This window comes from Eucyclogobius newberryi, unplaced genomic scaffold (assembly GCF_026437365.1).
Source record: "Eucyclogobius newberryi isolate DKJ021-1_F unplaced genomic scaffold, fEucNew1.0.hap1 SCAF_1, whole genome shotgun sequence".
Classification (NCBI taxonomy): domain Eukaryota; kingdom Metazoa; phylum Chordata; class Actinopteri; order Gobiiformes; family Gobiidae; genus Eucyclogobius; species Eucyclogobius newberryi.
In genome coordinates this window covers 30,057,400-30,073,473 of record NW_027315723.1, presented here as the reverse complement: position 1 = coordinate 30,073,473, position 16,074 = coordinate 30,057,400, and the positions used below count along the sequence as shown (strand labels likewise).

At 39.6% G+C, this 16,074-nt stretch overlaps 4 protein-coding genes across 6 annotated transcripts; 3 read left to right on the top strand and 1 right to left on the bottom strand.

Moving 5' to 3' along the window:
* The first annotated feature begins 114 nt into the window (after positions 1-114).
* Positions 115-5,416, top strand: LOC140358353 (flap endonuclease GEN homolog 1). The gene is made up of 13 exons (XM_072443144.1): positions 115-467; positions 536-728; positions 1,042-1,218; positions 1,314-1,421; positions 1,493-1,566; positions 1,653-1,738; positions 1,948-2,098; positions 2,199-2,235; positions 2,307-2,387; positions 2,461-2,591; positions 2,792-2,853; positions 3,606-3,755; positions 4,106-5,416. The coding sequence occupies exons 1-13, from the start codon at positions 307-309 to the stop codon at positions 5,374-5,376; spliced, it is 2,682 nt and encodes an 893-aa protein (XP_072299245.1). The 5' UTR covers positions 115-306; the 3' UTR covers positions 5,377-5,416.
* A 499-nt stretch (positions 5,417-5,915) lies between these two features.
* On the top strand, positions 5,916-6,769 carry msgn1 (mesogenin 1). Its single transcript, XM_072451583.1, has one exon. The coding sequence runs from the start codon at positions 6,275-6,277 to the stop codon at positions 6,662-6,664; it is 390 nt and encodes a 129-aa protein (XP_072307684.1). The 5' UTR covers positions 5,916-6,274; the 3' UTR covers positions 6,665-6,769.
* A 528-nt stretch (positions 6,770-7,297) lies between these two features.
* LOC140358337 (uncharacterized) lies at positions 7,298-12,987 on the top strand. Of its 3 annotated transcripts, none has more exons than XM_072443129.1 (6): positions 7,298-7,454; positions 9,103-9,188; positions 9,285-9,434; positions 9,514-9,645; positions 10,641-10,754; positions 12,825-12,987. In XM_072443129.1, the coding sequence occupies exons 2-6, from the start codon at positions 9,103-9,105 to the stop codon at positions 12,841-12,843; spliced, it is 501 nt and encodes a 166-aa protein (XP_072299230.1). In that variant the 5' UTR covers positions 7,298-7,454; the 3' UTR covers positions 12,844-12,987. The 3 variants fall into 3 exon arrangements, with proteins under 3 accessions (XP_072299230.1, XP_072299221.1, XP_072299212.1); XM_072443120.1 differs by lacking the exon at positions 12,825-12,987 and adding an exon at positions 11,134-11,601 and having other exon boundaries at positions 9,103-9,182; XM_072443111.1 differs by lacking the exon at positions 12,825-12,987 and adding an exon at positions 11,134-11,601.
* Positions 12,988-13,908: 921 nt separating this feature from the next.
* Positions 13,909-15,965, bottom strand: mrps10 (mitochondrial ribosomal protein S10). The gene is made up of 7 exons (XM_072443099.1): positions 15,841-15,965; positions 15,620-15,669; positions 15,084-15,150; positions 14,867-15,006; positions 14,689-14,797; positions 14,172-14,261; positions 13,909-14,089 (listed from the first exon to the last, which is right to left on the bottom strand). Exons 1-7 carry the CDS (start codon positions 15,910-15,912, stop codon positions 14,009-14,011), a joined length of 609 nt encoding a protein of 202 aa, XP_072299200.1. The 5' UTR covers positions 15,913-15,965; the 3' UTR covers positions 13,909-14,008.
* Between the last annotated feature and the right edge of the window lie 109 nt (positions 15,966-16,074).

Sequence of the window (16,074 nt, the reverse complement as noted above, 5' to 3'; positions counted from 1 at the left end):
AGAAAACACGAGACGGCTAGCGGCTCGTTTAAATCGTTTTTCTACTTTTAGAGATAATTTATTTAACTACCATTAAGTGTTATAAATAACACTTAATGGTAGTTCGGTGTGCAATGAGGCCCAGGTAATCAAATTTAAAGCAATAAACCTCGAACGTTGATGTAAAATTGCAGTGGAATTTGAGCGAATGAGAGAGCGTCCGAACACGGCGCCATTTTTTGAAAATTGTACCGATGATCCTTTGCCATGGAGGTCCTTTGTATGTTTTAGTTTGCAAAACCTTGTCGCCCACTGTTTGTTGACGTTATGGGAGTCCATGAGCTGTGGTCTATTCTCGAGCCGGTCCGAAAGTCCATGCCTTTGTACAGTTTGAGCGGAAAGACGCTTGCCGTGGACCTGAGTCTCTGGGTGTGTGAGGCACAGAACGTCCAGGCGATGATGGGAAGGGTCTCCAAACCCCACCTGAGGTAACTATTCTGCCATAAGAGTGTCTGTACTCTGTTTACTATACCCTTACTCTTCTCTGTGTGTCCAGGAACCTGTTCTTTAGAGTGTCATCTCTTACGCTCATGGGGGTCAAGCTTGTTTTTGTCATGGAAGGAGAAGCTCCCAAACTTAAAGCAGAAACCATGAGGAAAAGGACTCAGGTCAGATATGGAGAAAAAGCAGCAGCTCCAAAGAGCACGACTAACACGAGCAGAGTGCGTTTCAATGCCGTACTAAGAGAAGTATGCTCATATTCTATTTTTAATTGTGATTATTAATGTTGTCAATTTGTACTTTTTTGTATTTGGAGGGACAAAAATGTGTATATAATGTGCATTTTTAGACTCTGTGTAATGATTACATAATAAGCGTTCAACTGATTTCACTTTTTAAAAACTCTTACTTCTGTTGAACTTGGGCTTTCTGGTTTCTTTAGTAAACTGTACATAGACGCTATGTACAGATGTTTTAAACTAATATTGATTGGATTGTTAACTCACTTTTAAGAATAGCCTTTATCTCTGTGAATAAATAGACCCACTGTTTTTTGCTCAGTGTGCAGACATGTTGGACTGCCTGGGTGTCCCATGGGTTACAGCAGCGGGTGAGGCAGAAGCCATGTGTGCCTACCTGGACTCTCAAGGCCTGGTCGATGGCTGCATCACAAATGACGGAGATGCCTTTCTTTATGGGGCCAGGACTGTTTACAAGAACTTCAACATGAACACAAAAGTACCAATAACATCTTGTCTTTCTGTTTTGTTTTAGTTTTTTCCTCATTTCATTCCTGTGTAAGTTTTATATACATATTTTTTTGTCAAATCCAGGACCCTCAAGTGGAATGTTACCAGACATCTGATGTGCAAAGAGAGTTGCATCTCTCCCGGGAAAATCTTGTTGGGCTGGCAATTTTTCTTGGATGTGATTATATTAAGGTAATACACGCACTTTTAAACATGAATAAATATATATAACAACATTCATGCATTTCTACACTTTGCTTTAGGGAATACAAGGAGTTGGTAAAGAGCAAGCTCTGAGGCTGATTCATAAACTAGAGGGGCAAACAATTCTTCAGAAGTAATATTACATGTTAATTCATCATTCATGGCATTTCAATTTTGTGGTCTAATTATGTCTAATGTAATATGTTTTTATCGCTTCAGATTTAGTAAGTGGAATGAGGATAAAACGTTTATTCCAGAATCAACCGTGAAGAAAGTCTCTCACTGCACTGTATGTCGACATCCTGGTGAGTTTTACCCCGCTTTGAACTCTGACCTGTCCCTGGTCTTAATACGCAGGGTGGTGTGGAACAACTGGGACGGTGCATTTCACACACACATGATTCAAGGCCATTCAACCCATAATGTCAAAACATACACATATGTGAGAGCATGGGAATGTGTGCTACGTGATTTGTGGCATTTCTTTTAAAAATGACATTGATTGGCCCTGTAGGTTCAGCAAAGGCACATGAGAAAAGTGGATGCCTGCTCTGTGACAGTAAAAGATTTTGTGAACCCAAAGACTTCGACTACCAGTGTCCGTGTGACTGGCATCGCAGGGAACAAAGTCGCCAAGCTATATCCTTAGAGACAAACGTCAGAAAGTAGGTTTTTTTTCTCTGTAACTTCTTAAATGTAATGTCTTGTCCTTTCAATATTTTATTTGAGCAATGTCATTTTACATACTTTGTCGTATTTTTCTAGAAAAACCCTTGCTAATCCCCTTTTTCCATTTACTGAGGTAAAACTTAAAACAAAAACTATAAACTGCACTTTTTAACTGATTTAACTATTTGCTATTTTGCTTTTTAGATTATTAATGAGTTTTTAATATCAAAGGACAAGTGTGTGTCCTATTTTAAAAGGAGGCAACCTAATATACTTCTGATGCAGGTAAAAAATATATTTATCCAATTTTCATGTCTGTTCATGCCAATATATTAAAACAAAGCTCTTCATTGTGTAGAAATTTGCTTATGATAAAATGGAGTGGCCAAAACACTACACGAGTGAAAAGGTTCTTGTCTTGATGACATACACAAATTTGATGAATAAAAAATATGGAAGAGATGTTTCCGTGCAAGTCCAGCCACTTCGGTGAGATAATGTTCACTTTTTATTAGGCAATAGGAAAACATGTAGTTCTATTTCATCCCTACTGACCGCCAGAAGGGCGATGCTGACCGAATGTTCCCTTTCCACATTTAGCCCCTCCCTTCTGGCGATCATCCGGGATTCATAGAACCGTAGTTACATACGTAACTTTTATTTTAATGATTTAATCTTTTTCATTTCAGAATTTTAAAGCCACGTGTAAGAAATGGAGTGTCCTGCTTTGAAGTTGTTTGGACAACACCTGGTCAGTTTCTCATTTATTATAATATGTTCTTGATTGGTTTGAGTGACAGGACGGCTGTGTGTGGTAGGCATTGGGGTGCTAGATGCTCGCGCCTGATCTGTTTGTTAGTGACGTTCTGTGAGCCGGGGTTCAGAGGTGGCAGATCAGTCACAACAGTCACTAGGTGCTAAAGTTGCTTCCTCTTCAGGCTGGGAAATCTGTCAAATCACAGTGCACTTCTCTAACAAGCTACTCTGATACGGCTCATATCGATACTCCCAAACATCTAAATCAGATAAAAAAGTTAATTAGGAATCCTCAAGCATTTTTTTCAATTAGTCAACAAATCAAACGATTGTCTACTTGTACATTCAGACTTTTCAAGTAAAATTATTATTATTTTAAATATGGTGACTGAAGATGGAGAATATTTACAAATAAAGTATATTATTGATGAAAACAATAGTTTATTATTTTCTTTACTTTTTCAAATTAGATAATGCCACTGTCTTTGTTATAAAAAGGTCCTATAGTCCAACAATTATGATAATCAAAATATGACGTATATGACAAAATATGTCAGGATCAGTCGTACAATTATGAAAACATGTTGAATATATTTAATTTTTAGATTACGCTTTGGTTAAACATGTAAACCTAGAAAGAGATTGACAAATATAAACGTTGGCAATTGTTTGGGGAAAAAACTTTTTTCTACATAGTTTAATATGAACATTTAATTAATTCACTAACATTTTAATTTCCGTTTACAGAGCATTACGCCTTTCCTGAGGACCCAGCGCCTGAGAATCCAGATGAAGTCAGGACTGTTGAGGAAGAATCTCTTTTTCGAGTGGCCTATCCAGACGTGGTGGCCATCTTCCAGAGAGAGAGAGCTATAGCAGCGGAGAACAAGACCAAGAGTAAATTTAACTATTTTCAGTTAATTCTCACACACTGATTATGGCCGACAAACGCAGTCCCGTAACACTTTTTAAACAAGTGTCCTGATCAAAGGCACCTACATGTTGTAATGTTGTTCAAGACTGGGCCTTATAGCTGGTCTGACACGTGAAATGTGCTGTTTGGCACCACAGGCTTTGAAGCAGCACAGAAGTGTCTGTCTCACTGGTTTTCTTGTCACTTTGTGCAGGTTGTGTGTGGTGGGTGGGGTCTGTGGGCCTCACTGCAGTAGAGCATCATCACTGGCTCTGACCATGTTTGATCAATAGCATCACAGTCAAATTAACACAATCGTTTCTCCCCTTTTCAGAGAAGAAGGCAAAGAGTAAAAAGGAGAAGACGGTTGAGGAATCCGATGGCATTTCTGACCTTCTGGCTCAGATGACTGTTCAGAGTTCGCCCACAAACGATGAGCCACAACCACCAAAACGACACCTTTCTAATTCTACTCCAGATGAACCAGACATAATTGTTTTGGACACTCCACACTGCAGCCATTTAAGGCCAGAAAAAGACGGTTCCTCAGGTGTAGATGACTGTCCCGACTCTCCGGCATCACATCCACAGTCTGAGGACGCCACTTCTCTGTCCGTTTCTACTGTTATTAGTGCTCTTCATTTGAGCGATATTGACTGGGACACAGCCTCTTTCACATCATCTCCAATACCCTCTGCAACCACCAGCGTTACCGTGCAACCAAAGCTCAATCTAAGACTGCGCAATGACCTAACTGAAACGGGAACGTGTGACAAGGAAACTCAAAATCTCACAGCTACTAACGCCATTTCAGTTTCTGAGCTGTGTGACCAGGAGCGCCCTCTGCGAGAGAGAATAATCATGAAGAATGCAGCCAGTCAAATCAATAGAAATGGAATTGCTGTAGAAAAGGGAAGTAAAAGAGTAACTTTAGATGATGATCAGAGGCATCACCGTGCAGAAAATAAATTGCCAGAAAAGCAGAGACTGTCAGAGGACCAGTGTGTCACATTGACGACACAACCTGAATTACATGTGTCAAAACAACACATGAAGCCCTTAACTCTTTGTCCGGTTTACATTCAGCCCAAGAACGCATGCAAAGCCCCGCCAAAACCACCACAGAGATTCAAATTTGTGAAAACTGCTGTTGCGTCATCGCTTATCCCACAAAGATCCTATTCTGACCCTGTACAACGTGACACAGTCAAAATCAAAACCTCTATGAAAAAAAGAGTGTGTACTTCGAGTGGTGGATTGTCCAGTGGGGACAGCGACGCCGAAAACCAGCACGTTGCGCCACAGACAAATATAAAAACCAAGCTCAAGGCCAAACAGAGTCAGAGATCGGACAATCCTTCAAAACGTGTGGCAGAAGTGCAGAAGAAAAGTCACAAGTTTGAAAGCCGTAGTTTGGACGTTGGCACAATTGAAACGGCCAGATTATCCACAGAGAATGAATGCAAAGGTGTTTTTCCTTCTCTTAGTGATGTGTTTGGTCAGTGTCCCGCTTCACCTGCAGACCTGGAGAGTGATGATTCAGTGATATATAGCGACAGTCCTTTACCATTGGCTGAAAGGCTGAGACTCAAATTTCAGAAGTAAGATGCATTTGTTTTTCTTCACAAACTTAATTGTGTCAGAAGTAAAAAAAGGTCTGCACTGTTCATGTTTGATGGACTGTTTTTAGACTACTGCCCCCATTAGAATCGGCACTATAATGTTTAAAATTGTAATAAATGGTAACTTACAAATAAATGATTAGTTTATGAAAGTTAATTGTTGTCATAATTGCCATGGTCCATGTGCTAGAAACAGCTGAGGGACACCAAGGACGTGGTTTTACAACGCTCAGTCTTGTTCCCCTTGATCACAAGTGAGTTCTTGCACACCTTTCCAGACATGAAACGGTCTGGCAGGAGCTTGGTGACAGCTGCATCCTCTGGACAAGACCAACTCTACTATCTGGTCTGAGCTGGTCAAAACAAGTGCTGTAACCACCAAAACTAGACATACTTCTCAACATTTCTTGAATTACAATCTCATTATTGGTCATAAATGCATAGGTTATGTTGTTGTTTTTCACCCCATTTTTTTTTTCGTATTATTTTTTTATTATTGGTCACTTTGTGTTGGCACTAATTCAAGCACAGGCCTGAGCAGACAGAAGGGGCATCATCACGTCACTTCACTACAAATATCACATCAAACTGACAATTGTCTTGAAGAGTGATTTCTCACATATTATTTTTCTTTTCGTCACATTATCCGTCTATTTAGCCTTATTCACACCATGGTGATAACCAACCACGTCCTTCTGGAAAGTCGCGTTTTGGCACTTGGAAATTTTCTTTGAACTTTTTTCCGCCTCAGCTGTGAACCAATAAACCTCCGGAGACCAGTTCTATATAAAAGACCACTGCGGGATCTTTTGGGAACAACACGGGTCGTTCACCTGCGGATCCCCCCGTCTCTGGCCCCCGGGGACTTGAGCGACACGAACATGGATGCAGTCACAGCTGAGATCATGAGTGAGTGGGCCCCCGGTCATTTTGGAGAAGACCAAGCCAGCTCTCCAGGCTCCTCCGCGGACTCCATGTGCTCTTCACCGGAGATGTGCTGTCCGAGCGCGTCCCGGGACATGGACTTTTCCTTTGGTTACAGCGGGAGAAGAGCAAGACAGAGCAAGTCAAAGATGTCCACCAAGAGACGCGTGAAGGCCAGCGAGAGGGAGAAGATGCGCATGAGGAGCCTGGCCGAGGCCCTGCACCAGCTCCGGGACTATCTGCCTCCGGATTACACCAAGAGAGGACAACCGCTCACCAAAATACAGACCCTCAAATACACCATAGAGTACATCAACAACCTCTCGGACATCCTCAGCCATGCGTAAAATACACCTTTACGCACGACGTTTCGCCCTCTTTTATCCGCTGTAAATATTGTTAAACGGGCACTTGGCAATTGTTTTTTGTATATTGCTTTACAATTTTATTTCCTGTTCTTAAATAGGTTTTGCGTTTTATTATAGATTTCTACGAGGTCATGCATCCCCATAATGCCAACAGTGAGGATGCACATGTGCAAAACAAACTCTTATTTTATGCTTTCGTTCTCGTGTGTTTTTACTTGCATACTTTTGGTGCATTTTGTGATTTGACTGTGAGATTTTGCTTACCTTTCATTTGAATTTGATTTGTTATTTGTTCAATTTTCTTATAGCCTACTTAATAGGCTTCATACCTACTTAATAGGATTAATTCCTACTTGTGATTATTGTCCATATTCTTAAAAAAAAAAAAATCAAAGAAATTTTGGAATAAAATTAAATGTTGAACTTGTGCTGCTTGAATCTATTGAATCGCCCAATCGTTGCCTTGTATTTAACATGACATAACATTTGTCCAATCAGATTGTAAGTAAGCACTTTGTGGGTGGTTTAAAAACAACACTGAGCCAATCACAGAAGAGAATTACACTGATGGGCGGGACTTTATATAGAATGACCCTCACTACGAAATCCTCTTTTGGGAAAGTAGGTTGTCTACTGCCTAACAGATCCGCCATTACAAAGCGAACGAGGATGAATGGGCTGTAAAAACGTTTTGTAGATTTTATATCACATATTTTATTTTCGTACAACAAAAAAATATATACTCTGTGTATCTACCTCACTCGAAACTGTAAGTATTCGCTTATTTTTTATTATATCAATACTTAAATCCCAGGAACGCCCCGTTTACCTCACGGTCTCTACAATCTTCATGCGATGTTTTCTTTTTGTTGATAACCACACTGTGCTTAAATGTGCGCCATCAGTGCTTAAATGTGCGCCATCAGTGCTTAAATGTGCGCAGCAGTGCTTAAATGTGCGCCATCAGTGCTTAAATGTGCGCAGCAGTGCTTAAATGTGCGCCATCAGTGCTTAAATGTGCGCAGCAGTGCTTAAATGTGCAGAAAAGAGCCAATGTGCGTAAATGTGCTGATTTTCAAGTCTATTTGACCGCAATAGCCGCGCAGTTTCAGGGACCGCGGCATTTCCCTTATAGCCTCATGGCTAACCCTAACCTTAACCCTAACCTTAACCCTAACCTTAACCCTAACCCTAACCTGGCGCGGTCTAAAACGGCGCTAAAACGCAGTCAAATAGAGGCGCAGTTTCAGGAGCCGCGGTGCGCGGCCGGCACAAAAATAACATGGCAGTTTCGGCCGCGCGCCGCGGCTCTGCAGACACTCCCGATTTTTAAAGCACAAGCCTCAGTTTTGGGAAAATTACTTCTGCTGCATCTCCAGTATGGCTGCAACTACTATCATTTTGCTAATCGATTAGTCTAGCGATTATTCATTTGAGTAATCGATTCTAGTTGACAACGCAGAGGTCACGTGATGAAAACATTTTTACTACATTTGCCCCAGATGAAGCTGAAGTGAAGCAATTTGACAAATACACTGAATTTACAAATTTCCCACATCATATTCACAGAATTATGGCTCAATTTCAGTCATAAAATGTATCTGCTCTTTATGTAGACCAGTTGGTTGATAATCGATTAGTTGTGATTCAGTGATTCAGCCCTAATCTCAAGCTTTCTCCATGGAAGATGCTTTTCATCTGGACTCCTGACCTTTTGTGGCCTACAGCAGAGACTTTATTTTTTTTATAATTCACTTATGTAAATCCATAACATTTAGTAAAAAAGCAGAGACATTGCACTGACCATATGCACTGTCCACATGTTCATGAATGTTACGTAAATGTACACAAGGAAGGAAGTGTCCATATATGGGACTGGGACTATAAATAATGTCACCTGCTGCAGTGTTGCGTGTGAAGGACCTCCAGCACTAAACAACACTGATTCGGCTGATTCTTCTTTGCACAATTTGAGAGAATAAACTAATATATAATGCACATATCTAGGTTTGATGTTTTTTTTCATATTATTTCTTTGTTTAGTGGCATAGTAATTAATGGTAATTATTTATCATAGTTTTATCATCAATACACACAATTATATCAAAATGCTGAGACAAATTACGTAAACATTTTTTAATAATAATAATAATTATTATTAAACATGCATTCAAGGAAATTAAGGCGTTAAGATGTATTTTTATTGTGTAGTTTAGTGGAGATTGGCCCATGTTTACATGATGCTTGCTAGTTAATTGTCATGGAGTTACCTCTTCAGTCACATCTGCTGCACATGACCAACCAGGAAGTAACATTAGGATTTAGAGCAATATCTTGAATATAATCATATTAACAACATGTATGTGTAATTAGGACTCAAACCGGTCAAATGCACTTTAAATTGAATTGTCTTTCAGATGGATGCAGAAATGACAGAAAGTAAGGGAGAAAATGTGACTTCACAGGGAGAACCTGAAAAACCAGTGTCTGAAAACAAGTCTAGGTGTGTGTAAGACCCTGTGAACATGTTTGTATTCTCATACTATAGTATAAAGGTTATGTTTGTGTTTCTTTGTGTATTTTTGTAATAACTGATTAGGGGAGGTGGAGCCAAACCTCGTGGTAGAGGTGGTCACGTTGCTCGTGGTGGGATGCATGGAGGGCGGGGTTTGATTAAAGGCTTTGGTCCTCCGGGTAGAGGCAGGGGCCGAATGTATGACGGACCTCTGAATGGATTTCCACAAATGAGATACCGGTATGTCAGTACGAAACAAAAGATGAGGGTGCCTATTGCCGAGCAGTACATGAAACAAATGCATTTGTTTAAGGGGAATGGGAAGAATACGGCCATATCCCGACCTCAGAGGGCACCGTGGACGGGGGCCGATGTATATGGGACCACCGCCTTTGCCGCCGCCTCCTTCTATGCACCTCAGAGGCCCCTTTCCTCCAATGCCCAGGTAATATGACTCTTATAAGTTTTCTTCAATGGTGCAATCATCCTCACATTCTCACCTTTCTACACTACTATTAGAGCTGGGCAATTCATTGCATTTGTAATTTACATTGCGATAAGGGAGTGTCTACAGAGCTGCGGCGCGCGGCCGAAACTGCCATGTTATTGTTTTGCCGCGGCTCCTGAAACTGCTGCGCTATTTGACCGCGCCGGGTTAGGGTTAAGGTTAGGGTTAAGGTTAGGGTTAAGGTTGGGGTTAGGGTTAGCCATGAGGCTATATAGCAGTGCAGCGGTTCCTGAAACTGCTGGGCCATTTGACCGTGCCGCGGCTCTGCAGCCACGGCCTTGCGATAATACAAAACACTATTATGTAATCACAGAGGGGTTATGTCCTCCGTGTGTTTGTGCCTCACTTTTCTTTCTGATCCAAGTTAGATTGTTGTAGAAAAAGATTCAGTTGTATCATCTGGACTTTTTACAAAAACAAAACGTTTCAACTCTCATCCAAGAGTCTGGAAACTCAGATATTTATCCTACTCTGAGTAAGACCTGCCCACTGGGCGGGACCTCCTGATAAAGGGAGTATTTGGTTTCACTTGAGCCTGCCCTCTTTGTTTACTATCAGCCCTGTAATGGGCTATCAACATACTATTGTAAAACCGGTGAAAAACAAATTCAATACAATTCACTTATCAAATTTACAATATGTAAAATTAAAAAGTAAATTAGAATAGCAATTTCAGGCAGATTGAGCAGACATTTTTTATTGATTTTAATGCAGTGAAAATAATTGCATCAAATCGCTTTCCTAATATTATGGTTTTTGGCTTAATCGTTGATGACCTGACTTGACCACAAGTGTGGAAAATAAACAAGTGGACTCTGTTGGTGAAATAGAGACATATATATGAATTTCAACTGTATATTTTTAGAGCATCTTTGTGTTGTATAAGAGGAACATTATGATGACAGTTCTATTGCTGTGTTTGCTGTGTTTAGGCATGGACCTCCACCCGGACACCCTGTATTCAGAGGACGTCCCCCACTTCCTCGGGGCCGGGTCATGCCCCTCCCTGGACCGCCAAGGTCCTTCTTCCCACGTGGTCCAAGAGGGTGAGTGGAGTTTTGTTCTTCAAATGCTATGCAGCAATGTTAGACTGTCTGCTATTTGCTTGCAAACCTCTTTTGTTCTTGCTCTTAAAATGTATTCTATTTATAGTTCTATTATATTCATGTATAATGTAATACCACAAAATGAAATAATATTGACCTGAACATCAGATCAAATCATTTACAGATAAAATGAGAAGTTTTTGAGTTTACAGATAAAAATGCACAGAAACGTAAATGGTGCATGTCAAATATAATTGCAGTTTAAATTAAGATGATTTTTATTCATACTAATATCTTAGATTTATAATGCTCTTATCAGAGTGTTTCCCTCTAGTGGCCTAGCCTAGAATCCAATGTGTGATTTTATCCTTTTACACAGCTACCACAATGGACCGGTCTCTCCTCCACCTCATCCTCCACCTGGCAGAGGCCAGAGGTGGCCAGGGCCTCGTAGTGGCCGACGCTTTTAGCACAGCTTGCCCAAAATGTCCACAACTTTACTATAAAGGGCCAAATATGTGCTGTAAACTAAATGGCGTGGAGTGTTGCAAAGATTCTCAATAATTATCTGGCCAAATTTCTAATGACTGGTATTGTCTGTGAGCAAAAAATGAATGTTAAACAGCTTTTGGCACATGACATGCCTCTGTGGCATCTTTCATTAGAACTACATTTGTATGTAAGATTGTTGGCAGTGTAGGGACTATTTCTCAGATAAACTAATCCAGTTACTGAGTCATTTTTTGTCTAAGTGTATTAAATGTTTTGTGTTTTTTGTAAGTCACCCTATAAGCCTTAAATGTGTTTTTCTTCGATATTTAAAAAATAAAATGGGTGCCAGAGTATATTTAAAGGTGGGACACAATAGCTCAGCAGCCCTCAAGCATTATTGTTTAGTGATTACATTGTTCAGTACACCTTGGACCTTTGTTAGATTTTCATTTGTTACATAAAAGTTAAGTATTGGTCACAGCACTGCAAACTTTGTTTGACTCACAACACTTTTATTACGTATTTTATTACGTATTTTATTACATTTTTCATCTGTATTACCAGTATTTATAACAGTAATGCAGCTATTGTGAAGCTTTTTGAGTTATTGCTGTTCATGTTTGTCTAGTTATAACAAATATTAAGCATTATTACAGAATATACTGTATATATATTTAATAGATTTATATAATACAAGCAAATTACATCAGTAATTGCTAAAGATAATGAAAAAATATAATTTATATTCTTGTGTAACCTTTTTGAAATGTTCACTGTTATTAACAAGGTTTGTGAACTTGTTCAATGTGTTTTATGAAAATCAAATACAGTAGAAGTGGATAAAATAAAAAATAAAAATAAACTCAACTTCTTCTTTTTATTTATTCAGATACAATACTGTGATTTCATGAGACTTTAGCACATTAAGTTAAACCAAACAAGAATGTATTGTTTGGTTCTGTGACATTATGAGGTCCATGTAAAGAACACTTCAAAGGTGTACATAACAAGTAATATTTTACATGCATATATTTGTTTACATTCCACTCTGGGTCTTAGAAAATTGCAAAGGGCTGACTTCATTACATAGATTCAACAATATTCATACAACATCAATACAGCAGTAATAATAGTAATAAATGTAGCAGATAATTTGCACTCATCACTGAAGTGGTAGCATGTCTAAAAGGAAGACTTCATCTCCAAGGATAAGCACTCTGATATGACTAAGGATTAAAACATTAAAAACAACGTCTACTAGTGAAGTAGAATGCAATTGCTCTAGTGGTTCCAAAATCCCATTTGAAAGACACTGTTCCTCTTTAAATGTGTCTACAAAATTAAATATTGGTTTGCAAGCCTTGCAACGTTCTGTCTGTCTTGCAAGCTTACGATGTTATTTGTTTATATACTGTAATATGTAGACATGAGAACACTTAGCATATTATTTCCACGCCTTCTCCAGTATATCTTCATTTCTGCACAATGATTGGTGCAACTCACTGCCTCATCTCTGCCGCCCCTTCTTGTTTCTGCTTTGGTTGCTTGCTCTGCACTGACTGTTGTTGTCTCCTGAAGGGGGCACACAGTACAGTAGTTCCACCAGGACCATCTGCTGAGCTGACTCTACCGCCAGAAGGGAAAGGTGAGCTGATCATTGTCTGCTTGATTTTACAGAATACAGGCCCTATATTTGGGAACATTAAAGCTAAAGCTATGATGCTAAACCAGTATTCCACTCAAAGCATTAACAGCTGATAAAAGTTATGACAAAGGCTCAAAACTAGAGCTGGTTATGGTTTTAAGATTAAATTAATACTTTGAGTGAAAAGTAGTTCTGTGGCTAAGTGGATAGCATTTATGTCATGCTCAATGTGCAGCCAGCTACAGGCGTTTCGAGTGCGATTCCAGTTACGACAATTTGCTGTATGCCCTTCCCTCTCATCCCTATTTTGCGCCAGTCCTGTACCGCCTATGGGCTGTATTATTGGGATTTATTCTGCTTATTAAACATGTAAAGATGAACGTAGTCTCTGAGAAATGTTCTTGCTGCCGTCAAGAACAACAGGCCGAAGGCTTTCTGACAGCAGTGGTGTGAAATGGGGATGAAGAGCAGGGAGGACATTAAGCAAATTGCCAGATCTGGGAATCGGCCTCAAAACGCTGAAGTCTTCTCAGAGCCTGGGGTGAGCCTGAGCCCCAGGCTGAGATGTAGAAGTACTTTGACAATATGCCATTATTGGTGTGATGCATCATGTTTTAAATGTTTGCCTTAAATAAACAGTCAAAAATGTCTTCTGTGTCGATTTGTTAATGTTCACAACCTAAACTGATAACTGTGGGTATAAATGAAACGAAAGACAGTATCTGGAAAGCTGCACTGCTGATGACTAGAACACAACTTGGAGCTGTAAGTGTGTTGATTTAGCCCTTTCACATAAAGCTGGGGTTATTTTGTGTTTATCTTTTCAAACTTGTGAGAACAAGCCATGAACACGCTTTGGGCCACGAGATGATTGGCTGTTACGGAAAAAAGTCAAACTGAGATGTTTCAGTTTAATTCTGAAAAGTAGACTCCCCAGCTTTAACTTCAAAATTGAGCAATGCAAATGTCATGCTTTATGGCTGTTATGAGTGCTTTTGTAATGATTTATTTGATAACAATATACTTTTGGCAGAAGATTTATTGATCCCAAAGAATAACTGACAAGATTATCTTTTTTCAAAGGCCTTATTTACAATCATATTTGCATAAAAGAACTTTACTGGCTCGGCTTCTCTTCTATGGGGTGGGCGTTCCAGATTGGTTCTAGTATGTGGTCAGGGATCTTCTCCATGGCAGTCTGGCAACAAAAAAGCATATGTAGAAAGTCAAAAGGCAGCTTCTATAATGTGTAAGTAAAAGCATAAATGTATGTTAATTACCTTTGTCACTTCCATGGCAACGCCTTCAGGGAGGTTCCTTTGAATGTATTCTAGGTACACATGAGCTGTGGAGCCAGTTACACGATTTAGCTAAAACAAAGTGGAATATATAGTAATTATTAGGGCTTGGCTGTATGCAAGTGCAGTGATATAATTTAATATTTTAATGAAATTGTTTCATTATGTGGGGGGGAAAAAGTTTGACATTAGAAAGTAGAAAATCTGCACAAAACCAATAGTTATGGACTGAGAGCAGCCAGTTCCTTTGTCCTGAATATGAAGTGTCATGAAACAAAGACAGATGAGAATTTTTTTTTCATCTTTATATTGATATGATCTGGCCAAATTTGTATCTTGCACAAGGTTAATTATAACTTGATGTTTTTTGTGTGTAAATCTTAAGACTCAAACGTGCCATGTACAGCTGCTTTCAGAACCTTAGCTTTACTATAATACAAACTGAACGTACAATCATGCTGTGTATTCAAGAATAAAGAGTTCAAGTTTAGTGTCTCACCTCAATGCACCTGTAGTGTGTCCTCATCTCATATTGGACTCTGTGTTTCTTGAAGATGTGAACGGACTTCAGCAGCGTCAGCCTGTCAATATCCTTTGGTGGTTCAAATCTGAGACAATACGACACATTACTTGTCTGCAGGTCGATAATGCATTAATGCACCTTTTTTGACGCTCACATTTTGCCAAGAGCGATGCCCAACTCTTGTGCCGCTATTGTCGCGAAGAACTCGAAGCTGTCCAAGACGGATTTGTCATGTCCCTTGACCAACACGGACACTTTCTGAAAGAGCGTGTCCGGCTCCTCTGTGACGGTGATCTATGGCGGGGGAGAGAGAAGTTTAGTGTACACAGCAAGTCAGCTATGATATGTCTTTCTTTCAAAATTGGACTTACTGTGGGTTCAGATAAAGATGCAGTAGATGTGTGAAAATGAGTGCTGCACGATGCCAGGGTCTGAAGCCTGTGAAAAAACAACGTAAACATGTAATAACTTGTGCTTTTTAGCAGTATGTATGTGGTATGAGCTTAATATCATGTGAAACCTAAATGTGTATCATTAGACTTGGACAAACTATCGATCCACAGGGGAAATTACTTGGACACAGTAGCTCACTCATAATTACAAAGACAAATGTAGTTATAAAATCCATAAAAGGGCTACTTTAAGTTTCATAAATACAATAACATAAGACGTCTCAAATAAAGTATGTAAAAATGTATTTCAATATATCAAGGCGAACGTTATAAACAGTTTACAGATGACACATGACTTTAGGTTGCCATGGCATCAATGAATGACTTCTGCATCTGTTTTGATTCAATAGTGGGCTGTAGTGATGTAGCGCGTTTCCTCACTTTAAACACCGCATGCAGCATTAGAGTGAAGGTCATTAAATTACAACTTTAGTCACCAGAAGAGCATGCTATACCTGTTAGATGTTCTGTGCGATAAACTAGCAGCAGCACATCCTCTCGGACTCTGCAAAAGAAAATAAATTAATTTCAAAAAAGGCAATTTAGACAGTCATGGTCAAACACTGGCACAAGTAGCTAGCTTAAGTGCTATATGTGATACAGAATAGTGTCATTTCCGGAATATTTCTCCAGTGAATGTACTTTTAAAGACAATGATATGAGCAGTGTAAAATACCAAGTGTGAGATTCGTGTCAAAATCCTCGGCAGTGATAAAACATTTCTCCGGAGAGCAGCAGACGCAGCCATGTTGATGATCGTCACGTCCTTGGCCTCATGTTCATGTTGTTGTCTCGCTGCTGTTGGCGCCACCTTCCGGTTAAAACATGTTAGGACATATAAAGTGGGGGAAAAGTAGCGTCACCATTCATTCACCGATACATTACATGTATGGTTCTGTTTACGTCACCC

Bases quoted from the DNA above. Each gene is read 5' to 3' on its own strand.
- LOC140358353 (XM_072443144.1), top strand. From the start codon at position 307: ATGGGAGTCCATGAGCTGTGGTCTATTCTCGAGCCGGTCCGAAAGTCC. The intron at 1,739-1,947 runs GTGAGTTTTACC...TTGGCCCTGTAG, and splicing joins CACTGTATGTCGACATCCTG to GTTCAGCAAAGGCACATGAG. The intron at 2,099-2,198 runs GTAGGTTTTTTT...GTATTTTTCTAG, and splicing joins TTAGAGACAAACGTCAGAAA to AAAAACCCTTGCTAATCCCC.
- mrps10 (XM_072443099.1), bottom strand. From the start codon at position 15,912: ATGGCTGCGTCTGCTGCTCTCCGGAGAAATGTTTTATCACTGCCGAGG. The intron at 15,670-15,840 runs GTATTTTACACT...TTTCTTTTGCAG, and splicing joins TGACACGAATCTCACACTTG to AGTCCGAGAGGATGTGCTGC. The intron at 14,262-14,688 runs GTGAGACACTAA...ACTTTGTTTTAG, and splicing joins CACACTACAGGTGCATTGAG to CTAAATCGTGTAACTGGCTC.
- msgn1 (XM_072451583.1), top strand. From the start codon at position 6,275: ATGGATGCAGTCACAGCTGAGATCATGAGTGAGTGGGCCCCCGGTCAT.
- LOC140358337 (XM_072443111.1), top strand. From the start codon at position 9,103: ATGGATGCAGAAATGACAGAAAGTAAGGGAGAAAATGTGACTTCACAG. The intron at 9,435-9,513 runs ATACCGGTATGT...CATTTGTTTAAG, and splicing joins AATGGATTTCCACAAATGAG to GGGAATGGGAAGAATACGGC. The intron at 9,646-10,640 runs GTAATATGACTC...TGCTGTGTTTAG, and splicing joins CCCTTTCCTCCAATGCCCAG to GCATGGACCTCCACCCGGAC.